Below are 26,384 nucleotides of genomic sequence, written 5' to 3'. Positions count from 1 at the left end.
GGGTACCTGGGTCCCACTGGTTTCTTCCAGACTTCTCCGGACAGTAGATGGGGGTACCTGGGTCCCACTGGTTTCCTCCAGACTTCCCTGGACAGTAGATGGGGGTACCTGGGTCCCACTGGTTTCCTCCAGACTTCTCCAAACAATAGATGGGGGTACCTTGGTCCCACTAGTTTCGAACATTTTTGGACCATTTCATTTATACAGCAATCAGAGCTATAAAAATGCACTGATTACTGTGTAAATGACACTGGCAGGGAAGGGGGTTAAACACTAGGGGGCGAGGAAGGGGATGAGTGTGTCCTAGGGAGTGATTCTAACTGTGTGGGGATGGGCTACAAGTGACACTGCTTCCGATCACAGGGAACAGTAGATCAGTGTCCTGTCACTAGGCAGAACAGGGAAATGCCTTGTTTACATAGACATCTCCCCGATCTGCAGCTCCGTGACACGATCACGGACAGCCGGCGAACATTGAGTCCGCGGGTCACAGAGAGTGTGGCCGGGGGGTGCCCGCTGCACTGATTCTTAAAGGGGACATACAGTTACGTCCATTTGCCCACCGCTGCCATTCTGCCGACGTATATCGGCGTGCAGAGGTCACCTAGTGGTTAAAGTGTATTTTTCTTTAAAAAAAAAAATTGCGTTTGGAAAACCGCGTTACATAAAATATTGCAAAATTATTTTCTAGCAAAAAAATAAAGAATTTTAATCTGTTAAAAAAAAGTACCAGAAAAGGCGTGGTCAGCGAGTGGGCATACACGGTATACGAATTATGAAATACAACATCGAAAACGTGAATCAAAACAACTAATATGAAAAAGTGATCTTCTGGTAAATGTAATGACCATACAGTGAAACCTCGGGTTACAAGGATAATCTGTTCCAGGAGAATGCTTGTAATCCAAAGCGCTCGCATATCAAAGCGAGTTTCCCCATAGAAGTCAATGGAAACGAAAATAATTTGTTCCGCATTGACTTCTATGGCATGCAATACCGCATGCGGCCAGAGGTGGAGGTGGGGGTGATGGAGAGCCTCGGAAACGTCCGGAAAGACCTGGGGACAGCTCGGCAAACCTCAGAAAGGCTTGGGAACAGAGGGCATATTCTCGTAGAATTACGCCGGCGTATCAGCAGATACTCCAACGTAAGTCCGATTCTAAGGCCGCCCTATGTTTAAGTGTATTCTCAAACTGAGATACACTTAAACATGCCTAAGATACGACGGCCAGCGCCGTTGTATTTTAGGGTGCAATATCTACGCTGACCGCTAGGTGGCGTTTTCTTTGCCGTCAGCGTAGAATATGCAAATGACTAGTCACGCCGATTCTCGAACGTACGCTTGCCCGTCGTAGTGATTTTACGTAGTTTCGGTAAGCGATACGCGGCGTAAAGATAAACATGCCCCCTAGGTGGCGTACTCAATGTTAAGTATGGCCGTCGTTCCCGCGTCGAAATTTGAAAATTTAACGTAGTTTGCGTAAGTCGTCCGTGAATGGCGCTGGACGCCATTTACATTACCGTCAAAACAAATGACGTCCTTGAGACGTCATTTAGCGCAATGCACGTCGGGTCATTTACCAGACGGAGCATGCGCATTACGATCGGCGCGGGAGCGCGCCTAATTTAAATGATCCACGCCCCCTACCAGGATCATTTGAATTAGGAGTGCTTGCGCGGGTGGACTTTACGCGACGCCGCCGCAAGTTTACAGGTAAGTGGTTTGGGAATCAGGCACTTGCCCGTTAAACTTGCGGCGGAGTAACGTAAAGGACATACGTTACGCCGCCGGATGTGTACAAGAATATGGCCCAGAGAGTCTTTTTGAGCATTCCCGAACGGCGCTGGTCGGCCGTTTCGGCTCCGGTGCCCTCCCACCTCAGGCCAAACGCGGTACTGCGCACTGCTTTGGCCTGAATCCTGCTCGTTTTGTGAGACAACACAAGGATTTTTTTTAAATACAGCGCCTCGTATTGCGAAACGCTCGTTAACCACGTTACTCGCAACCCGAGGTTCCACTGTATCTGAATGCCTAGAAAAGGATACAATGTGTATTTCCAGTTGTTTCTTTGTGTGTAGATCCATTGTTATGTCAGAAATAGAAACACATGATACATTGTATCCATATCCCCCTCTATGTACTGTGTACAGTGCTGCAGACTATGCGGCTCTTATATAAATAGAAGATTTCTGTCTCTGGGGGTCCCTCTGGTGTCTGCTGTTTGTACTGCAAGGCTCCATCCCCGATGCAGAACAGAGAATCGATTGAGGAAAACATGGCAGGAAATTCACTTTTTGGGCCCCCCCAGGCCTCTTACTGTAATGAAGTGTGTGTTCAACATATTTGCACAATATAGCACACAGTATCTCACAAAAGTAAGTACACCCCTTTAATTTTTGTAAATCTTTTCTTGTATCTTTTCATGTGACAACACTGAAGAAATGACACTTTTAGCTGGATTCAGAAAGACTGGCATAACTTTGAGGCGGCGTAGCGTATCGTATTTACGCTACGCCGCCGTAAGTCAGAGAGGCAAGTGCTGTATTCACAAAGCACTTGCCTCCTAAGTTACGGCGGTATAGCGTAAATGGGGCCGGCCTAAGCACGCCTAATTCAAATGTGGAACAGGGGGGCGTGTTTTATGTTAATGACTGGTGACCCGACGTGATTGACGCCGTCCGTGTACATATCCCAGTGTGCATTGCTCCAAAGTACGCCGCAAGGACGTATTGGTTTCGACGTGAACGTAAATTACGTCCAGCCCCATTCACGGACGACTTACGCAAACGACGTAAAAATTTCAAAATTTTACGCGGGGAACGACGTCCATACGTAACATTGGCTAGGCCAGCTTTTTGTTTGACTAACTTTACGCCGGAAAAAGCCTTACGTAAACGACGTAAAAAAATGCGCCGGGCGCACGTACGTTTCTGAATCGGCGTATCCAGCTCATTTGCATATTCTACGCTGAAATCGACGGACGCGCCACCTAGCGGCCAGCGTAAATATGCACCCTAAGATACGACGGCGTAGGAGACTTACGCCGCTCGTATCTTAGCCTAATTTAAGCGTATCTGGTTTCGGGTGTCCTCGTCGTCGGGTCCGGCGTCCTTCTGCGGTGTCCTCCCTGCTCGTTTCCCGCTTTCCCGCGCCGAGTTTGAATACTGCGCCGGCATATTCCGAGCACAGTACACTCGTGTATAGTCGGGCAGGCTCGGCTACTCTCGCGCTCACGTCCTGTACGTCCAGGACGTGAGCGCGAGAGGAACCGAGAATGCCCGCATATACACAAGTGTACTGTGCTCGGTATATCCCGGCGCAGTATTCAAACTCGGCGCGGGAAAGCGGGTATCGGCGTATATCGCGCACCCACGATTTTGCCCTGATTTTCAGGGCAAAAAAGTGCGCGGTATACGCCGATAAATACGGTATATATATATCTATCTGTGTGTAAAACTGTGTGCCCCAAGCGGGTCACGATCCTACGGGGTAAATGACCGCACCAGCCAAGCAGACACTGGCTGGAAAAAGCGCCCAGAGGCGATTCAGTTCGCATGAGTAGCGCTATACAAGTCATTCATTCAGAAATAATGGAAACTCAAATGATTAGTTCCACAACCATTTATTCATAAATCCTTCAGTAGTAGTCCATATAAAAAGATTCTAGCGATGTGATTGGTTGTGTGACCATAAAATGTCCGTCCACAGATAGAAGCCTCCACAAAGGGAATTAGAAGGAAAATCCAGCAGGAGCTCCAGAGTATAAAAGAGAAGAGAGGCGCCTCTGAGGCACACACCGTCGGAAATTCCGACAAGAAAAGTTCGAAGTGAGCTTTTGGTTGGAAATTCCGAGCGTGCGTGTGTAGGGCTCCATCGGACTTTTTCTGTCGGAATTTCCCGCCAACAAAAATTTGAGAGCTGGTTCTCAATTTTTCCGTCAAGGAAAGTTCTTGTCGGAAATTCCGATCGTCTGTATGCAATTACAACGCGCAGAAAAGCACGCATGCTCAGAATTAATTTGACGCATGCTCGGAATCATTGAACTTAATTTTTTCTCAGCGCGTTGTCGTCTTGTACATCACCGCGTTCTTGACGGCCGGAATTTCGCGTGAGCGCGTGTATGCAACACAAGTTGAGCCAACATTCCTTCAATTCCGGTTTTCTTGTCGGATTTTTCGATCGTGTGTACGCAGCTTTAGAGGCGCTTCTCTTCCATTTTATACTCCATTGTGACATGACGCTACCCGTATGTCAAGTGAAAAATTATAAAAAAAAAATGCTGCTTTTCTTGCAAAATGCTCTCTTTTTTACAAAATTATTTTATTCATTTTTTTCCAACAGTACAATAAATACAACATACAATACCCATACAGACATACAACATAACTGGTCTCAATAAGTACCCCTTACAAGAACGAAAAGAGAAAGGAGACATCTTCTACCATTACTACTTCTGGGTTTTCTCTCTCCCAATTCGCCCCCAGGCCAATACTTCCTGCATATTCTCAGGGGGGGACACAGGGAGAGGGCAAAGAGACCCGGAGAGAAGGGAGAGGAAGAAGAGGGGGAAAAAAAAAAAGACTGTATAATAGATAATAGAAGGGGGATCAGGTTCCCCTATATTGTGAGAAGTGAGAAAAAATACAATTATTATTGGGGGAATAATTTCCCCTTATTGTGTATATACTAAAAGTGTAAGAATAATAAAAAAAAAAAAAAAAAGGAGAAAAACAAACAAAAAAAAACTATATAATAGAAGGGGAGTCAAGTTCCCCTATAATATAAAAAGTGAAAAAAAAAATGAGAAAAAAAAAAACAAAAACAAAAAAAAAAACTATATAATAGAAGGGGAGTCGAGTTCCCCATTAATATAAAAAGTGAACAAAAAAAAAATATATATATAATAGAAGGGGAGTCGAGTTCCCCTATAATATAAAAAGTGAAAAAAAACAAAACAAAAAACTATACAATAGAAGGGGAGTCGAGTTCCCCTATAATATAAAAAGTGAAAAAAACAAAACAAAAAACTATAGAATAGAAGGGGAGTCGAGTTCCCCTATAATATAAAAAGTGAAAAAAAAGGAGTATAAAAAAAACTATATAATAGAAGGGGAGTCGAGTTCCCCTATAATATAAAAAGTTAAAAAAAAAACAATTATAGGGGAAATAATTTTCCCCTATTGTGAATATAATAAAAGTGCGCACACAGAAAAAAAGAAAAAAAGAAGAAAAAAAAACCTATATAATAGAAGGGGGATCAAGTTCCCCAATATTGTGAGAAGTGAACAAAATAAAAAAATATTATAGGGGGAATAGTTTCCCCTTATTGTGTATATACTAAAAGTGTAAAAAAAAAAAAAAAATGCTCTCAAACCAAGTTACTCTCAAACCAAGGTTTTACTGTATTACTACATTCCTCCAGCCCCCGAGGAGCCCTCTTGAGTCAGAGTGTAACCCAGACCATAAAAGGCCTTGGTGAGATTTCTAGCTGCCGTAGTCCGCACTGATATGAAGTTGCCACTTCCTGAGTCTGCATCTCTGAAGGTGCCACCCCCGGGTTCATGGCAGCCACAAGGTTCTCAGTCTTTACCTGTATGCCTTCATCTCAAGGATTTGGTGAATGCGGATTGAGCTCACCCTGACATGGAATTTAGAAAATTCCTCTAAAATCTAAATGACCAAAGTCTCTAACCAGCCTCTGTTGTGTTCCAGATGGATTTGCCAGGAGATTGCTCAGGTTTGTGCTGATGAAATATCCAAATCCCTCGTGGTTGGGTGATGCTCCAACCATCGTCATACCACTCTCTAGATGAAACGCGATAGCTGGAGGAGCAATACAACAAATAAACACTTTGCAGCCCACCAAACTCTCACATAGGTCATTCGGCTCACTATCATAGGCGTGTGTGCAGGGGGTGTGCTGGGTGTGCCTGGGCACACCCTAATTGCACTGATCACAAGAGCAGATAATAAGGCAGTACAGCCTGCCTTCCTGTACCGGGAGGAAGTTGGGAAGTCCGGAGGGAGTTGGGGAGTCTGGAGGGAGTTGGAGGAAGTTGGGGAGTCTGGAGGGAGTTGGGAAGTCTGGAGGGAGTTGGGGAGTCTGGAGGGAGTTGGGGAGTCTGGAGGGAGTTGGGGAGTCTTGAGGGAGTTGGGAAGTCTGGAGGAAGTTGGGGAGTCTGGAGGGTGTTGGAGAGTCTGGAGGGTGTTGGAGAGTCTGGAGGGTGTTGGAGAGTCTGGAGGGTGTTGGAGAGTCTGGAGGGTGTTGGAGAGTCTGGAGGGAGTTGGAGAGTCTGGAGGGTGTTGGAGAAAGTTGGGGAGTCTGGAGGGAGTTGGAGGAAGTTGGGGAGTCTGTAGGGAGTTGGAGGAAGTTGGGAAGTCTGGAGGGAGTATGGAGGGAGTTGGGGAGTCTGGAGGGAGTTGGAGAGTCTGGAGGAAGTTGGGGAGTCTGGAGGAAGTTGGGGAGTCTGGAGGGAGTTGGAAGAAGTTGGGGAGTCTGGAGGAAGTTGAGGAGTCTGTAGGGAGTTGGAGGAAGTTGGGAAGTCTGGAGGGAGTATGGAGGGAGTTGGGGAGTCTGGAGGGAGTTGGAGAGTCTGGAGGAAGTTGGGGAGTCTGGAGGGAGTTGGAGAGTCTGGAGGGAGTTGGAGAGTCTGGAGGGAGTTGGAGAGTCTGGAGGGAGTTGGAGAGTCTGGAGGGAGTTGGAGAGTCTGGAGGGAGTTGGAGAAAGTTGGAGAGTCTGGAGGGAGTTGGAGAAAGTTGGGGAGTCTGGAGGGAGTTGGGGAGCCTGGAGGGAGTTGGAGGAAGTTGGGGAGTCTGTAGGGAGTTGGAGGAAGTTGGGGAGTCTGGAGGGAGTTGGAGTCTGTGTCCTTGGCCCAGATTCTCGTAGGAGATACGCCGTCGTATCTCTGAGTCTGAGGCGTCGTTTCTTGGCGCCTGATTCAAAGAATCAGATACGCCAGAATTTGTATAAGATACGACCAGCGTAAGTCTCCTACGCCGTCGTATCTTAACTGCATATTTACGCTGGCCGCTAGGGGCGTGTACGCTGATTTATGCCTAGAAATTTGTAAATCAGCTAGATACGCCAATTCACGAACGTACGCCCGGCCGTCGCATTACAGATACGCCGTTTACATTAGGCTTTTCCCGGCGTAAAGTTACCCCTGCTATATGAGGCGTACCAATGTTAAGTATGGACGTCGGAACAGCGTAAAATTTTTCACGTTTTACGTCATTTGCGTACGTTTTTCGCGAATAGGGCTGGGCGTCATTTACGTTCACGTCGAAAGCAATGGCTTCCTGCGGGTTAATTTGTAGAATGCGCACTGGGATACTTTCACGGAAGGCGCATGCGCCGTTCGTAAAAAGCGTCATTTACGTGGGGTCACGATAAAATTTACATAACACACGCCCACATCTTCCACATTTGAATTAGGCGGGCTTACGCCGGCCTATTTACGCTACGCCGCCGCAACTTTGGTTTGAGAATACGGCACTTGCCTGTCAAAGTTGCGGAGGCGTAACGTAAATAGGATACGTTACGCCCGCACAAAGATGCACTCTCCTACGTGAATCCGGGCCCTTGTGTTCAAAAGGGGGGCCCGCTGACAGCGTGAGGAGAAAAAAAAAAGCCGATTGCCGGCTTGTGTGCAAGGGACATCGGTCCCGAAGAGGAAGAGGCACATCCGCCTCATCAGTGCAATACATACCCCCTGCCAGTGCCCACCATCAATGCCCACGAGTGCCACCTATCAATGCCCACGAGTGCCACCTATCAATGCCCACCAGTGGTGCCAATCAATCGATAAAAATCTCCTATGTGTACAGTGTTGCATGACCGATCAATTGTCATTCAAAGTGCATCAGCGCTGAAAGCTGAAAATTGGCCTGGGCAGGAGAGGGGTTTAAGTGCCCGGTAAGGAAGGGGTTAAATATTTTTGGATCCCACCAGTAGAAGGATTCTGTATAAACATGGAGATCTGTGACCAGGCCCAATAATCCCGGATCAGCCCAACATACTCGGAATCCTCTGAATGGGATCCAATACCTCCAGGTGAAAGTCAAATATTTCACAACAATAGATCCGGATCTATGTTCCTTGTGAACTGCACTGCGAATATTTATGTTTCCAGACGTTCCCTGTCCTTGTGGCCCTCGGGGTCATGCCTGGGAGCCGATACTTGGATGTATTGTGATGTTTCAGGAATGTTTCAGGGAGAGTGTCCTGGCCGGCAGCCATGATATGAGGCCCTTCGGTCCGGGGCCGAGGTGTGTCCTGGCCGGCAGCCATGATATGAGGCCCTTCGGTCCGGGGCAGAGGTGTGTCCCCTCTATATACAGCTGGAGAAGATAGAAAAACATTTATTACTGAACACGTCTATAGAGAAGAGCAAATCATCATATGAAGGGTGATAGTGGAAGAGAACGGATCTTCCCTGCAGGGGGATCAGTACTGCATGAGGAGTGAGACTACCTGCCTGGACTGGATGCTACATTGGGATGTTCTGATTGGATATCAGCCAACCTCCTACAATTAAAAGTGACCGGCGCCTTGTGTCCATCTCTACATTACAACACTCAGGAATAACTGTAAGTGGATGGGGATGAGGGTTGTCTCCTTGAACCTTGGGGGATAGATAGACAGATAGAGAGATAGATAGATAGATAGATAGATAGATAGATAGATAGATAGATAGATAGATAGATAGATAGATAGAGAGAGATAAACCAGCTATATAGACAGACAGGAAGACAGACGGGAAGACAGACAGACAGACGGGAAGACAGACAGACAGACAGACGGGAAGACAGATAGACAGACGGGAAGACAGATGGGAAGACAGACGGGAAGACAGACAGACAGACGGGAAGACAGACAGACAGACGGGAAGACAGACAGACAGACGGGAAGACAGACAGACAGGAAGACAGACAGACAGACAGACGGGAAGACAGACAGACAGACGGGAAGACAGACAGACAGGAAGACAGACAGACAGACAGACGGGAAGACAGACAGACAGACGGGAAGACAGACAGACAGGAAGACAGACGGGAAGACAGACAGACAGACGGGAAGACAGACAGACAGACAGACGGGAAGACAGACAGACAGACGGGAAGACAGACAGACAGGAAGACAGACGGGAAGACAGACAGACAGACGGGAAGACAGACAGACAGACGGGAAGACAGACGGGAAGACAGACAGACGGGAAGACAGACGGAAAGACAGACAGACGGGAAGACAGACGGGAAGACAGACAGACGGGAAGACAGACAGACGGGAAGACAGACAGACGGGAAGACAGACAGACGGGAAGACAGACAGACGGGAAGACAGACAGACAGACGGGAAGACAGACAGACAGACGGGAAGACAGACAGACAGACGGGAAGACAGACAGACAGACGGGAAGACAGACAGACAGACAGACAGACGGGAAGACAGACAGACAGACGGGAAGACAAACAGACAGACAGACGGGAAGACAGACAGACGGGAAGACAGACAGACAGGAAGACAGACAGACAGACGAGAAGACAGACAGACAGACAGACGGGAAGACAGACAGACGGGAAGACAGACAGACAGACAGACTGACGGGAAGACAGACAGACAGACGGCAAGACGGATAAATAGATAGATAGACGGATGAGTGAATAGGTGGATTGATAGACGGGAAGACGGATAAATAGATAGATAGATAGACGGATGAGTGAATAGGTGGATTGATAGACGGGAAGATGGATAAATAGATAGGAAGGATGAAAGGATGGATGGAAGAACCCTTGAGTGCACAACATTACCTTCAAACTGTCCCCCTTAAAGGAACCACAACCTGAACAGCTGGGAAATAAAACTGCCATCCAGGATCCAATCCTTCCATCCCATACAATAGATAGATGGTAGAAGGGATAGATTGAAATGATGATGGTTAAACAAATAGAAAAGAAAGAATGGAGGAAGGAAAGAACAAAGGAAAGAAGGATAGGTGGGAAAATGGGTAGATAGATGGATATGGAAAGAAGGAAGGATGGATGAATGGATAGATAGATAGATAGATAGATAGATAGATAGATAGATAGATAGATAGATAGATAGATAGACAGACAGACAGACAGACAGCTATGGAAGGAGGGAAGGAAGGAAGGATAGGTGAACGGGTGGGAGGATGGATGGGAGGATGGATGGATGGATGGATGGGAGGATGGATGGATGGGATGGGATGGATGGATGGGAGGATGGCTATATGAATATCACACATGTATGGGAGATGGATAGATGGATCCAAGATGGCGGCATGGAATAAGAGCCATCAAGGAGAACTCTGGCCAGGAGGAAGGACATCACTGGACTCCATGGAGTAGTCAGGTCAGCCATCACAAATTAGGCAGGGGCCCCCCTGGAGCAAAATAAGCGGGGGGGGGGGGGGGCTGGGGCCCCTTACAGGTATAATGCAATAAATAAATAATAAATAAAAAACCCTGGGGACCATCGGGCCCCTTACAGGTGAAATGCCTGTACCCCCCTGATGGGGGCCCGGGGAGTAGTAGACGGAAATTTTCATTTACATTCAGGAACAGTTACTATGAAGTAAAAGTCACATTGTATCTGGGTGGGGAGGTGGAAAGTCTCTCGGAGGGTCATTTTAGGCCATCAATGTGCACATTTTCAGTAGAGTAAAGAATTGTTGATGTGGAAATATTACGGGGCGGTGACATTGGAGCTCTTCCAGGAGAACTCCGAAATCTTCCAGAGGGAGGGGCCTCGTTGTTTAGATGTTCTTGGCTCAGGAAGGACAAGTAGTGATAGAACATTGGGTGAAAAGGACATTCATGTCCATTATATGACCCCTCCCATCATTCCCAACCCCTCCCATCATTCCCAACACCTCCTATCATTCCTAACACCTCCCATCATTCCTAACACCTCCAATCATTCCTAACCCCTCCATCATCCCTGACCATTCCCATCATTCCTAACCCCTCCCATCATTCCTAACCCCTCCCATCATTCCTAACACCTCCCATCATTCCCGACCCCTCCCATCATTCCTGACACCACCCATCATTCCTAACCCCTCCCATCATCCCTAACACCTCCCAGTATTCCTGACCACTCCCATCATTCCTAACACCTCCCATCATTCCTAACCCCTCCCATCATTCATAACACCTCCCATCATTCCTAACACCTCCCATCATTCCTAACCCCTCCCATCATTCCTGACCCCTCCTATTATTCCTAACCCCTCCTATCATTCCTAACACCTCCCATCATTCCTAACACCTACTATTATTCCTAACCCCTCCTATTATTCCTAACCCCTCCTATTATTCCTAACCCCTCCTATCATTCCTGACCACTCCCATCATTCCTGACCCCTCCCATCTTTCCTGACCCCTCCCATCTTTCCTGACGCCTCCCATCATTCCTAACACCTCCCATTATTCCTAACACCTCCCATCATTCCTAACACCTCCATCATTCCTAACACCTCCATCATTCCTAACCCCTCCCATCATTCCTAACGCCTCCCATCATTCCTGACCACTCCATCATTCCTGACACCGCCTATTATTCCTAACGCCTCCCTTCATTCCTAACCCCCCCCATAATTTAGCATTTTTAGTGACCCCCCCCCCCCCAGATATCCTTAATTTCTGTCACTGACTCCCCATGTCATCATGTGACTCCCGGACAACCTCCAGTCTGATTAGAGTGTAATCTCCAATGATCCCTCCTGTATCTAATTGTATTGTACTGTCTTTCTGAATGTTGTAAAGTGCTGAGCAAACTGTTGGCACCATATACAGTAAATTCTGTATAATAATAATAATAATAATTCCTGGTCTTGTCATGATTGGTTTATTAGATCGTTCATGATAAGTATTGCGTCACTAATGACACCCAGGAACCAGCGGAACATTTCCATTTCCATGGAGCCTTGAAGTTCTAGGTGGTCGTAATATAAGAATAATAATGACTGATGATAATAATACAACACATACAAATAGATACTACTACTACTACTACTACTACTACTACCAGGGCCCGGGGTGGGCAGAAGGAGCGGCTGCCCTGGGTGCAAAGGCATCCAGGGTGTGACGGTATCGGTATGATATCCCCGTCAACGTTCCCTTCTTCCCATAACGAAAATCACCCCAATATTCCACGAGGAGGGATATCCCTGGAATCGCCCAGAAAGCCACACATGAGACCAGCTTACTGCTTGAACAACACAGACTTTAATGTTATAACACACAGCTTATATGTCATTTCCAAAACTGTTACAATGACAAATCTCCGCCCCCCTCACACTGGGGCTTCCATACAGATGAGTAGGTAGACACGACGGGGCCGATGCTGAAACACATTTTCTTTAGACAATGACATCAATGACGCTGAGCACTAGCTGTACTGAATACATCAACCAGACCGCTCGACCCCGCATATAGAGAGATAATTACCACAATGAAGCAATCAGAATAATTAACCCAAGCCACTTAAACCCAGCTCTCCTTCACACAACACAATAGATCAATTAACCTTTAGAAATAGTGAGGGGACATTAGCACATCAATAACCTGGCTAGCAGGGAGCAGTAAACTGAGACATATAGGCAAATGTATCACAATGGCCCCCCTTTTGCTCCCTGCTCCGGCAAACCCGGTTGGACCTTCCCTGGTCCAGTAGGGTTGACGGGTTCAGAGCTATTAGTCAGAGGTTAACTCCGTTTGGCATGACTGACCTCCCTTGGCAACTGCTTCAGACTCAGGTATGTCACCGGGTCGTCAGATCACACGCCGGTCAGTCCCCAAGTCTTTGTGCGATCTGCAAAGTCACCAGAAGTCAGTGTGAAGACAGCGAATGGGTCTGTGCGCCGCCGTCTAGGTGTCCCGCTATGGGAGGGGGCAGGTTATGGCTCTGAAGTGACAATCCCAGGAGATTCATAAAAAGAAAAAGTTATATTTGTTGAAATGCTGTAGCACTGGTGCTCAGAGTCCGGGGGGGGGGGGGGAGGGGAATCAGAGCCCCATAAGGTCAGCCACCCCCTGCTCCCTCCGCAGCCGCCGGTTCTCCTCTTGGAGCTTCTCCAGCTCCATCTCCAGTTCATGCTGCTGTGACCTCAGGTGGTTGTTCTCCTCCTCCATGCGGCTTATGCACTCCTCCAGCTCTATGTACTCACGGATCAGCTCCTGCTTGCTCATGTCCTGCAGGCTCTCCACGTGGTCCTTCATCATCAGGAACTGGGTGGTGGTGTAAGGGGCCACCGGTGGGCCCTTGGCGAACATCTCGGCACGCATCTGGGACGCCCGCTGCGACTCCCTCTCCTCCAGTCGCTTCTTCTCCTCCCAGGTCAGCTTATTATACGGCTTCCAGGACCTCTTCTTCTTGAAGGGTGGCCGGCGGTGCCTCTTTCTGCCCAGCTCCCTCCAGGGCCCCTCCGGCTCAGGGCTGTCGCCCATGACCAGCTGACAATGGTGTTCCCTGTTGTCCGTAATAACAGATTGTACCATGAGGGCTTCGTAAGGGGTGCCCAATGGTTCTTCCTGACCCAGCTCCTTTGGATCCCAAGCCGAGTCTACACAATGGGCTGCTGCTGGTGGGCGGTACCCAGGTTGAGACCAATTTGACCTGGTGTTGTCATTCATGGGGCAATTCTGCTTGAAGTGACCCAGCTGTTTGCACCGGAAGCAGCGTTGTTCGTTGCCCTCCTGGCGATGATAGCGAGGGCTAGATGTCACCGGTCTGTTAGGAGGTTGGTATCTAGCGGTTGGTGGGTGTGAGGGCACCGTTTGTGGTGGAGGTTGTTCCTGTGGTGTGACCTGGTTCGTCTTGCGAGTATCTGCATATTCATCCGCCAACTTCGCGGCCTCTGGTAGAGTCATGGGCCTGCGATCTCTCACCCAATCCTTGACGTCCGTCTGGATGTGATTGTAAAATTGCTCCAGGAGCATTAGTTGCAAAATGTCCTCTGCGGTGGTGGCCTGGCTGCTGTTAGCCCAGTTAGAGGCCGACCGGGACAATTGGCATGCCCATTCCGCATAAGAGTCTTTCGTGGTTTTGCGTGAGTCCCTGAACTTCTGTCGGTGGGACTCTGGGGTTACTGCATAACGAGCCAGGAGCACTTCTTTAACCCGGGCGTAGCTATGAATATCCTGATCTGGCACGGTCCGGAAAGCATCAGAAGCTTTGCCTGACAGTTTGCCTGACAATATTGCAACCCAGTCTCCTCTAGCTATTCGGTGCAGGTTACATTGTCGCTCAAAATCCGCCAGGAAGTTATCAATCTCACAGTCCTTTTCATCAAAAGCTTTAAAAGCGCTAAACGGAATCTTCCTTGCGTCTGCTGTGCTGTACTCACTGTTCGTAGAAGGTGCGGCTGCTTGTTGGACTGCTGCCAGTTTTAACTGTAGCTCTGCGTCCCTTATTTGTTTATCCTTCTGTAGCTCTGCGTTTACTAACATGTCCATCACTTTCAGTACCACATCTGGCGTTGGGTTCGGGCCGAACCACGCTAGCTTCTCTCTCATTAGCTTGTTGGCTGGCGATTCCTCCTCCTGAATCACTGGTGTCTCCATCTCTTGTACTGCTGGCGTTGCTGCAATCCCGTCCTCCTGGTCTAGCTCCATTAATTCTGCCATGATGACCCGCTTGGTTTTGTTGCTAGCAATCCTTCCACGAACTTCCAGTAGTTCTTCCAGTGTCTGCTTGGAATCCGGGTGTGAAGGGGAATAGAAGGGAAAAATCCCACCGCTGCCAACCAATTTGTGACGGTATCGGTATGATATCCCCGTCAACGTTCCCTTCTTCCCATAACGAAAATCACCCCAATATTCCACGAGGAGGGATATCCCTGGAATCGCCCAGAAAGCCACACATGAGACCAGCTTACTGCTTGAACAACACAGACTTTAATGTTATAACACACACAGCTTATATGTCATTTCCAAAACTGTTACAATGACAAATCTCCGCCCCCCTCACACTGGGGCTTCCATACAGATTATAGGCAGACACGACGGGGCCGATGCTGAAAACACATTTTCTTTAGACAATGACATCAATGACGCTGAGCACTAGCTGTACTGAATACATCAACCAGACCGCTCGACCCCGCATATAGAGAGATAATTACCACAATGAAGCAATCAGAATAATTAACCCAAGCCACTTAAACCAAGCTCTCCTTCACACAACACAATAGATCAATTAACCTTTAGAAATAGTGAGGGGACATTAGCACATCAATAACCTGGCTAGCAGGGAGCAGTAAACTGAGACATATAGGCAAATGTATCACACAGGGCATCTTTGCCCTGGACACTGAATGACCGTGTCTCAGCACTGATTACTACTACTACTACTACTGCTACCACTGCTACTACTACTAATATTAATATACAATACAAATAAATACTACTACCACTACTACTACTACTACACTACTACTACCACTGCCACTACTACTACTACTACTACTAATAATAATAATAATATACAATACAAATAAATACTACAAAGATGTTGAGGTATTTCTCGGCCTCAGACAGTGAAAGAAGCCCGAGTAAGCATTGGCGGGGGCATAGGGACCATGGTGACCCCATACGGTCGTGAAGGAACTGGACCACCTGTGTCCAGAAACCTCGCACACAGGGGCATTCCCAGAGGAGATGATAGAAGGAGGCGTTGGAACAGCCACAGCCCGGGCAGTTGGGGTCACTCCCCGGTCTAAACTTTGCGATTCGATGAGGTGTCAGGTATGAGCGATGTAGGATGTATAGTTGGGTGAGACGGTCTCTAATTTTTTAGCTCCTAAAGTTTTAAAGGAAATTTCTCCGACCCCCCCGGGGGGAAGATTTCTCTTGCTGTGTGATGAGCAGATCTGCTTCCATTGTATCTTTTCTGAGTAATAGAAGTGATAGAAGTGATAGAAGTGATAGAAGTGATAGAAGTAATAGAAGTGATAGAAGTGATAGAAGTGATAGAAGTGATAGAAGTGATAGAAGTGATAGAAGTGATAGAAGTAATAGAAGTGATAGAAGTTGTGATAGAAGTGATAGAAGTGATAGAAGTGATAGAAGTGATAGAAGTGATAGAAGTAATAGAAGTAATAGAAGTGATAGAAGTGATAGAAGTGATAGAAGTGATAGAAGTGATATAAGTGATAGAAGTGATAGAAGTGATAGAAGTGATAGAAGTGATAGAAGTAATAGAAGTGATAGAAGTGATAGAAGTAATAGAAGTGATAGAAGTGATAGAAGTAATAGAAGTGATAGAAGTGATAGAAGTGATATAAGTGATAGAAGTGATATAAGTGATAGAAGTGATAGAAGTGATAGAAGTGATAGAAGTGATAGAAGTAATAGAAGTGATAGAAGTTGTGATAGAAGTGATAGAAGTGATAGAAGTGATAGAAGTAATAGAAGTGATAGAAGTGATAGAAGTGATAGAAGTGATAGAAGTAATAGAAGTGATAGAAGTTGTGATAGAAGTGATAGAAGTGATAGAAGTGATAGAAGTGATAGAAGTGATAGAAGTGATAGAAGTAATAGAAGTGATAGAAGTGATAGAAGTAATAGAAGTGATAGAAGTGATAGAAGTAATAGAAGTGATAGAAGTGATAGAAGTGATATAAGTGATAGAAGTGATATAAGTGATAGAAGTGATAGAAGTGATAGAAGTGATAGAAGTGATAGAAGTAATAGAAGTGATAGAAGTTGTGATAGAAGTGATAGAAGTGATAGAAGTGATAGAAGTAATAGAAGTGATAGAAGTGATAGAAGTGATAGAAGTGATAGAAGTAATAGAAGTGATAGAAGTTGTGATAGAAGTGATAGAAGTGATAGAAGTGATAGAAGTAATAGAAGTGATAGAAGTGATAGAAGTAATAGAAGTGATAGAAGTGATAGAAGTGATAGAAGTGATAGAAGTGATAGAAGTGATAGAAGTGATAGAAGTGATAGAAGTGATAGAAGTGATAGAAGTGATAGAAGTGATAGAAGTGATAGAAGTAATAGAAGTGATAGAAGTGATAGAAGTGATAGAAGTGATAGAAGTGATAGAAGTAATAGAAGTGATAGAAGTGATAGAAGTAATAGAAGTGATAGAAGTGATAGAAGTGATAGAAGTGATAGAAGTGATATAAGTGATATAAGTGATAGAAGTGATAGAAGTGATAGAAGTAATAGAAGTGATAGAAGTTGTGATAGAAGTGATAGAAGTGATAGAAGTGATAGAAGTGATAGAAGTTGTGATAGAAGTGATAGAAGTGATAGAAGTGATAGAAGTGATAGAAGTGATAGAAGTGATAGAAGTTGTGATAGAAGTGATAGAAGTGATAGAAGTGATAGAAGTGATAGAAGTAATAGAAGTGATAGAAGTGATAGAAGTGATATAAGTGATATAAGTGATATAAGTGATAGAAGTGATAGAAGTGATAGAAGTGATAGAAGTAATAGAAGTGATAGAAGTTGTGATAGAAGTGATAGAAGTGATAGAAGTGATAGAAGTGATAGAAGTGATAGAAGTTGTGATAGAAGTGATAGAAGTGATAGAAGTGATAGAAGTAATAGAAGTGATAGAAGTGATAGAAGTGATGTGTATGAAATATCCATGTATAGAACTCCTGTGACTTGTGTATTGGGAGGGGGAGGGGAGGGGACAATGACCCCGGGTGTGCAGAGCGCTCACCTCCTCATATACAGGGAGACTTTGGACGGGAGAGTCGCTGGACGGTGAGTGGAGACCCCACATCCCATAATAATCATCACCCAATACAGAGAGACCCTCCAATCTCTTATTAACCCTTCACAGCTCCATCATACAGGGACCCCTCCATCATAGGGTGACCACGTGTCCCAGATTGCCCGGGACAGTCCCGCATTCTGCAGGTCTGTCCCGGGCAGCTTCACTCTGGGACAATACAGTGTCCCGGGAATGAAACTGACACAGGTCCCAGCATGAACCCCTCAGAGCTAAAGATGTGACACCCCTCCCCAACTAGTGAAGAACTACAGGTCCCAGCATAGATCTGTGAAATCTATGGGATCACACCCTTAGATCTCAGGGGGTTCATGCTGGGTGTTGTAGTCCTTCAAATTTGGAGGGGAGGGGATCACATCTTTAGATATTAGGAGTTCATGCTGGGACTTGTAGTCCTTCACTTTTGGGAGGATGTGACCCCAAAAGTGAAGGACTACAGGTCCCACCATGAATCCCTCAGAGATGAAGATGTGACCCCCAACCAATGAAGAACTACAGGTACCAGGATGAACCAGTGGAATCTATGGGGTCACAAAAAAAGGTATACAAAATAAAAAAAAATTAGGAAGGGGGAGGGCCGGGGGTGTGTCCCTGAATGGCAGTTTGGAAATGTGTTCACCCTACTCCATCATATAGGGACCCCTCCACCATACAGGACCCCTCCACCATACAGGGACCCCTCCATCATATAGGGACCCCTCCACCATACAGGACCCCTCCACCATACAGGACCCCTCCACCATACAGGGACCCCTCCATCATATAGGGACCCCTCCACCATACAGGACCCCTCCACCATACAGGACCCCTCCACCATACGAGGACCCTTCCATCATACAGGACCCCTCCACCATACGAGGACCCTTCCATCATACAGGGACCCCTCCACCATACGAGGACCCTTCCATCATACAGGGACCCCTCCACCATACGAGGACCCTTCCATCATACAGGACCCCTCCACCATACGAGGACCCTTCCATCATACAGGGACCCCTCCACCATACGAGGACCCTTCCATCATACAGGACCCCTCCACCATACGAGGACCCTTCCATCATACAGGGACCCCTCCACCATACGAGGACCCTTCCATCATACAGGACCCCTCCACCATACGAGGACCCTTCCATCATACAGGGACCCCTCCACCATACGAGGACCCTTCCATCATACAGGGACCCCTCCACCATACAGGACCCCTCCACCATACAGGGACCCCTCCATCATATAGGGACCCCTTCACCATACAGGACCCCTCCACCATACAGGACCCCTCCACCATACGAGGACCCTTCCATCATACAGGACCCCTCCACCATACGAGGACCCTTCCATCATACAGGGACCCCTCCACCATACGAGGACCCTTCCATCATACAGGGACCCCTCCACCATACAGGGCCCCTACATTCTAAAGGGACCCTTCTACCATACAGGGACCCCCTCCATGCTACAGGGATCCTTCCATCATACAGGGACCCCTCCACCAATCAGGTTCCCCTCCATTCTACAGGGACCCCTCCATCATACAAGGACCCCTCCACCATACAGGGACCTCTCCACCATTCCAGGACCCCTCCACTATTCAGGGACCTCTCCACCATACAGGGACCTCTCCACCATTCCTGAACCCCTCCACTATTCAGGGACCTCTCCATCATACAGGGACCCCTCCACTATTCAGTGGAATGAATGTGGGGTATGGTGAAGGTGTCCCTCTATGTTGGAGGTGTAGGGGATCAATTCATCATACAGGGACCCCTCCACCATACAGGGACCCCTCCATCATACAGGGACCCCTCCATCATACAGGGACCCCCATCATACAGGGACCCCCCATCATACAGGGACCCCTCCATCATACAGGGAAGCCCTGCCCAGTTGTTTTGTGACCAAATGACTGTTCCCTTTTCGTTATCAGAAGCTCAGAGTCTCTGGTAACGTCTCTGTGGAGGGACGGGTGAGCAGAGCTTCCCCTTTTGTGTCCTCCAGTTGAGTCATAGAGAAAGTTCCCATCTATCTGTGTGATCTACAGAAGTAAACATACAGAATGGAATGCGGAGGATACGGATCTATTACCCCCCAGGCTCTGACTCTTGTGCTTTCCTTCCAGGTGAAGAGTTTCCAGCTGCCCGGTGACACCATGCCGAGGATCTTGGTAAGTCCTTTATGGGAACGGGTTGGAGGTATGAATGGAGAAGCATTTCCTCCATCTCTGGAATAGCACTGATCTTCTCTACCGGCCTCATGTCACCTCTTCCTAGTTTCCTATTGTCTTCTGCAACCAACAAGGTATACAGTCCGGGGCCAAGTCAAGGGGTGGGCAGGAGGGGAGGCTGCCCAGGGCACAGTGGGCATTTGGGGCATTTTGCTAGAAGGGGAGATTTGGAAGGGGGATTGTGTTAGGAGGGGGGTTGGGGGGGGGGGGGATTTGTGCTAGTACGGATGAATTGGAGATTTGTACTTGGAGGGAAAATTTGGGGTTATTTGTGCTGGGAGAATGAAATTTGCAGTGGGGGGGGGGGGTGAGCTGGGAGGGGGAGGAGGAATTTGGGGAGGCAGAGGATTTCCACTGGGAGGGAGCCGGGAAGGTGAATATAGGGGAGGGAGTGAATTTGAGTTGGGAGGGAGGATTTGGGGAGGGAGAGGATTTGATCTGGGAGGGAGGATTTGGGGAGGGAGAGGATTTGATCTGGGAGGGGAGATTTGGGGAGGGAGAGGATTTGAGCTGGGAGGGGAGATTTGGGGAGGGAGAGGATTTGATCTGGGAGGGAGGATTTGGGGAGGGAGAGGATTTGATCTGGGAGGGAGGATTTGGGGAGGGAGAGGATTTGATCTGGGAGGGGAGATTTGGGGAGGGAGAGGATTTGAGCTGGGAGGGGAGATTTGGGGAGGGAGAGGATTTGATCTGGGAGGGGGGATTTGGGGAGGGAGAGGATTTGAGCTGGGAGGGGAGATTTGGGGAGGGAGAGGATTTGAGCTGGGAGGGGGGATTTGGGGAGGGAGAGGATTTGATCTGGGAGGGGGGATTTGAGCAGGGAAGGTGAATTTGGGGAGGGAGAGGATTTGATCTGGGAGGGTGAATTTGGGGAGGGAGACGATTTTATCTGGGAGGGGGAATTTGGGGAGGGACAGGATTTGAGCAGGGAGGGAGGATTTGGGGAGGAAGAGGATTTCAGCTGGGAGGGGAGTTTGGAGAGGAGGAGGATTTGAGCTGGGAGGGGGGATTTGGGGTGGGAGAGGATTTGAGCAGGGAGGGGGAATTTTGGGAGGCAGAGGATTTCCACTGGGAGGGAGGATTTGGGGAGTGAGAGAGAGAGGAGTTGAGCCGGGAGGTGATTGGAGCTGGGAGGGGAGATTTGGGGAGGGAGAGGATTTGAGCTGGGAGGAAGGATTTGGGGAGGGAGAGGATTTGATCTGGGAGGGGGAATTTGGGGAGGGAGAGAATTTGATCTGGGAGGAGGGATTTGGGGAGGGAGAGAATTTGAGTTGGGAGGGGGAATTTGGGGAGGGAGAGGATTTCCACTGGGAGGGAGGATTTGGGGAGTGAGAGAGAGAGGAGTTGAGCCGGGAGGTGATTGGAGCTGGGAGGGGGGATTTGGGGAGGGAGAGGATTTGAGCTGGGAGGAAGGATTTGGGGAGGGAGAGGATTTGATCTGGGAGGGGGAATTTGGGGAGGGAGAGAATTTGATCTGGGAGGAGGGATTTGGGGAGGGAGAGAATTTGAGTTGGGAGGGGGAATTTGGGGAGGGAGAGGATTTCCACTGGGAGGGAGGATTTGGGGAGTGAGAGAGAGAGGAGTTGAGCCGGGAGGTGATTGGAGCTGGGAGGAAGGATTTGGGGAGGGAGAGGATTTGATCTGGGAGGAGGGATTTGGGGAGGGAGAGAATTTGAGTTGGGAGGGGGAATTTGGGGAGGGAGAGGATTTTATCTGGGAGGGGGAATTTGGGGAGGGACAGGATTTGAGCTGGGAGAGGGGTTTGAGGAGGGAGAGGATCTGAGCTGGGAAGATGAATTTGGGGAGGGAGTGAATTTGAGTTAGGAGGGAGGATTTGGGGAGGGAGGATTTGTGGAGGGAGAGGGGGTTTGAGGAGGGAGATGATTTGATCTGGGAGGGGGATTTGGGGAGGGAGAGGATTTGGGGAGGGGGATTTGGGGAGGGAGAGAATTTGAGCTGGGAGGGGGGATTTGAGCTGGGAGGAGGGATTTTGGGGAGGGAGGAGGAATTTGGGGAGGGAGGATTTGAGCTGGGAGGGGGGATTAGGGGAGGGAGGGGATTTGAGCTAGGAGGAGGGACTTGAGCTGGGAGGGAGGGGATTTGAGCTAGGAGGAGGGATTTGAGCTGGGAGGGGGGATTTGGGGAGGGAGGGGATTTGAGTTGGGAGGGGGAATTTGGGGAGGGAGAGGATTTAAGCTAGGGGAAGGGGGGGTTAATCTACAATATCTACAATTCCCTCATTAGGATCTTTATACAGACTGTGTATTACACAATTGTTCTGATCTTTTCCCCCCCCAGATTCTGGCCTTGCTCTGTACAGGATTCCTGATTGCCTCTTCATCAGGTGAGTGCCGGGAGTTTCCAAACAGACATTTTAAAATCCCAACGAGACCCCTAAAAACACACAGATGTCCTTTCTTCATCTACTAGGGGGCTGTGGGGGGGTTCTGTACTCCATGTTTAATGTTCAGGTCCAAAATATTTATATTTGTATTTAGAATTTAGAGAAATCTAAAATACTACCTATCAATATCATGTATTTTTTTTTATTATTTTGGACCAGCAGGTGGTGCTGCAGGCTCATTTTTTACATGTTTTCCAGTACTGTTTTATTTACTTTGGTTTAAAGAGGAAGTAAAGCTTTAAAACGCAATCTAAATTTTGGTCAAAGAGAATTACATTTATTTTCTGAAAAAAATAAAAAATGACTCTTTTACTTACCTGGCATCAATCTTTACACCAACTGCAGTGCATGCACAGCGCATTGTATTAGCCCATTCCTGACACAGATGGCAGGTACAGGGTACGGTGCCGATATAATGTAATTGCTGCATGCATGCACGGGTGTTACATCACTAGTACCTGCAAATCAAGACGATGGCGGACCAGGAAAATGAATATATAATGGCAGTGATGGGGATGGATGCAGACAGGTAGGTATGTTGGAGGTAAGTGCATCATAATGTACAATTGTGCTTTTCATATTTGCACATTATGGCAAATTGCGGTTGCCCGTGCCACGACCAATCTATATCTATATATATAAAACTCAACGTGTGTGTGTGTATGTATGTATGTATGTGTGTATGTGTGTGTGTATGTATGTATGTATGTGTGTATGTGTGTGTGTATGTATGTATGTATGTGTGTATGTGTGTGTGTATGTATGTATGTATGTATGTATGTGTGTGTGTATGTATGTATGTGTGTGTGTATGTATGTATGTGTGTATGTGTGTGTGTATGTATGTATGTATGTATGTGTGTGTGTGTGTATGTATGTGTGTGTATGTATGTATGTATGTATGTATGTGTGTATGTTCCAGCATCACGTCCAAACGGCTAAAGATATTAACATGAAACTTGGCACACATGTTACTTATATGTCAGCAACAAACATAGGATAGGTGGTTTAACCCTTACCCACCCCCATTTGCCATGGTCGGGGTTTTTCTTTAAAGTCCCATTCTACTCTATGGGAAATACATGTTACTTCATAACTTCCAAACGGCTGTAGATATTTCCATAACACTTGGTCACATGTTACTTATATGTCCACTTACACTATAGGATAGTTCATTTATCCCTTAACTACCCCCATTTGTGAGGGTCGGGGTTTTTGTTTAAAGTCCCATGCAAATCAATGGGAAATGTATGTTCCCACATAACTTCTGTACACCTGGAGATATTTCAATAATACCTGCTACACATATTACTTATATGCCAAATACAAATATATGACAGTTACATTAACCCTTACCTACACCCTTATATAAAAGATGGGTATATTTAGATTACTATGATTTTCCTCCCCAAAAGGTTAAGATAGGAAGACCGGGCAACGCCGGGTATTCAGCTAGTGTAACTATATAGAAAAATGCTCTACCTGGAACTCATCTTCAACCACTTGAGCCCCGGACCATATTGCTGCCCAAAGACCAGAGCACTTTTTGCGATTCGGCACTGCGTCGCTTTAACTGACAATTGCGCGGTCGTGCGACGTGGCTCCCAAACAAAATTGGCGTCTTTTTTTTCCCCACAAATAGAGCTTTCTTTTGGTGGTATTTCATCACCTCGGCAGTTTTTAGTTTTTGCGCTATAAACCAAAAAAGAGCGACAATTTTGAAAAAAAATTCAATATTTTTTACTTTTTGCTGTAATAAATATCCCCCAAAAAATATATAAAAAACATTTTTTTTCCTCAGTTTAGGCCGATACGTATTCTTCTACATGTTTTTCGTGAAAAAAAAAATCGCAAAAAGCGTTTATTGATTGGTTTGCGCAAAAGTTATAGCGTTTACAAAATAGGGGGTATTTTTATGGCATTTTTGTAAATATTTTTTTTTTTTACTAGTAATGGCGGCGATCAGCGATTTTTTTTTCGGTACTGCGACATTATGGCGGACACTTCGGACACTTTTGACACATTTTTGGGACCATTGTCATTTTTATAGCGATCAGTGCTATAAAAATGCATTGGATTACTATAAAAATGTCACTGGCAGGGAAGGGGTTAACACTAGGGGGCAGGGAAGGGGTTAAGTATGTTCCCTGGGTGTGTTCTAACTGTAGGGGGGGTGGGACTGACATGGGGAAATTACTGATCTTCTGTTCATACATTGTAAGAACAGAAGATCAGCATTTCTCTCCCTGACAGGACCTGTGTGTTTACTGCCAAGCACGCGCACGGGAGCCGGGGGCTTCTGGGCGAGGTGACGTATAGCTACGTGATCTCGCCCAGCAGAGCGGCTGGTCAGCAAGCAGTGAAATCTAAATTCCATACCTCGGTCATCAGCTGACTCCGGTTCAGGACGGGGTTATAAAGCGGTGACTTATGATTATGATCAGGGATGAGATCAAGGTTTGGTCCGGACACAAGTCTGGGCTGAACTTTGGCTATTCGGGACGTTCAGACGCACCGGTTTGGAGGGAGCTGAATGTCGTGTGTAATAGCAATATTACCTCTGATATTACTCAGAACAGTTTCCCGCTCTCAATGATTGTTAAGGATACCGAAGGGCCCAGTATGGATTGGAGAGGACCCCCACGCTGTTTTATTGTTTTGTTTGTATTTAATTCCAGCATTTGATTATTTACATTCTGCTGTCAGTGGGGAATCCTGCTGACAGCACATGAGTCATGGTTGGTAAGGATGCAGCAGCCGCCCGCTCCTTGACAACCAGCTATCCTACACAATGAATTCAGATCGGATCAGTGATGGCAGCTCCATTAGGGGCGCCACCCCCCTAATCCATGTGCCCAGCCCCTAATCTACATGCAGGGCGCCGGACACATGGTTTTCAATGTTTTTTTTGAAGCACGTGATTAGAACCTGAGGCTCTAATTGGCTTCATAAAATGGGGGGCTTGGGGCGCAGAGCACTGCGCCCTGAGCCCACCCAGTTGTGTGACAATAGCAAATTAATATTCACTATTGTCTTCCTGATTCTTCTCCCGGTCAATCAGGAAGTGGGTCTTGAAGAGTGGGGCTACATGTGTGCCAAGTTTAGGCTACGACCGGCCAGTACCCAAAGTCACCGGAGAAATTACCGTTTAACATGGGAGTCAATGGAAGGGGCCCCCGGCTTTGAAAAATCGGTGCTCCCTGGCCTTGGGTCCCCCGGACAACAAACTTTGCACACTTGTAGAGGAAGAGTGGGGGCTACATGTGTGCCAAGATTGGGGACCAGGGAACCTTTGACCGGCCAGGACCGGGTCCCCAAATCCGGGAGATCAGGGGCCAAAAAGGTGACTCAAGTATAAAGCCCCGTACACACGTCCGAGGAACTCGACGTGCCAAACACATCGAGTTCCTCGTCGAGTTCAGTGTTGAAGCCGCCGAGGATCTCGGCGAGCCGACTTTCCTCATTGAACAACGAGGAAATAGAGAACATGTTCTCTATTCGTCCCGACGAGTTCCTCGTCGGCTTCCTCGCTGAAAAGTGTACACACGACCGAGTTTCTCGGCAGAATCCAGCTCCGAGCGAGTTTCTGGCTGAATTCTGCCGAGAAACTCGGTCGTGTGTACGGGGCCTCAGCCTTGTACACACGCTCGGTTTACTCGGCAAGAACCAGCAAGAAAACTGCTGGCAGAGCTTTCTTGCCGAGTAAATCAAGCGTGTGTGCGAGGCTTTCCAGTTTCTTGACAAGTAAACTGCCCAGAATCTAGACGAGAAAAATAGAGAACATGTTCTCTATTTTTCTCGTGAGTAAGGATGAGCCGAACACCCCCCCTGTTCGGTTCGCATCAGAACTTGCGAACACACCAAATGTTCATGTGAACTCTAGAACCCTGTTAAAGTCTATGGGACTCGAACATTTGAAATCTAAAGTGTTAATTTTAAAGGCTAATATGCAAGTTATTGTCCTAAAAAGTGTTTGGGGACCCGGG

At 47.3% G+C, this 26,384-nt stretch overlaps 1 protein-coding gene across 1 annotated transcript in view; it reads left to right on the top strand.

The window, feature by feature from the left end:
- Nucleotides 1–17,698: 17,698 nt before the first annotated feature.
- The window catches only part of LOC120921618, a 43,327-nt gene continuing 34,641 nt past the window's right edge, over nucleotides 17,699–26,384 (top strand). Inside the window, exons 1-3 of the mRNA XM_040334126.1 lie at nucleotides 17,699–17,746; nucleotides 19,891–19,935; nucleotides 22,294–22,339. Of these exons, the coding sequence (XP_040190060.1) occupies nucleotides 19,921–19,935; nucleotides 22,294–22,339 (61 nt within the window). The 5' untranslated portion in view covers nucleotides 17,699–17,746; nucleotides 19,891–19,920. The remainder of the gene's footprint in view (nucleotides 17,747–19,890; nucleotides 19,936–22,293; nucleotides 22,340–26,384) is intronic.

Source organism: Rana temporaria (genome assembly GCF_905171775.1).
Source record: "Rana temporaria chromosome 2 unlocalized genomic scaffold, aRanTem1.1 chr2j, whole genome shotgun sequence".
Lineage (NCBI taxonomy): Eukaryota > Metazoa > Chordata > Amphibia > Anura > Ranidae > Rana > Rana temporaria.
Note: the sequence above shows the minus strand (reverse complement) of the source record. Positions and strands in the feature narration are given on the sequence as shown.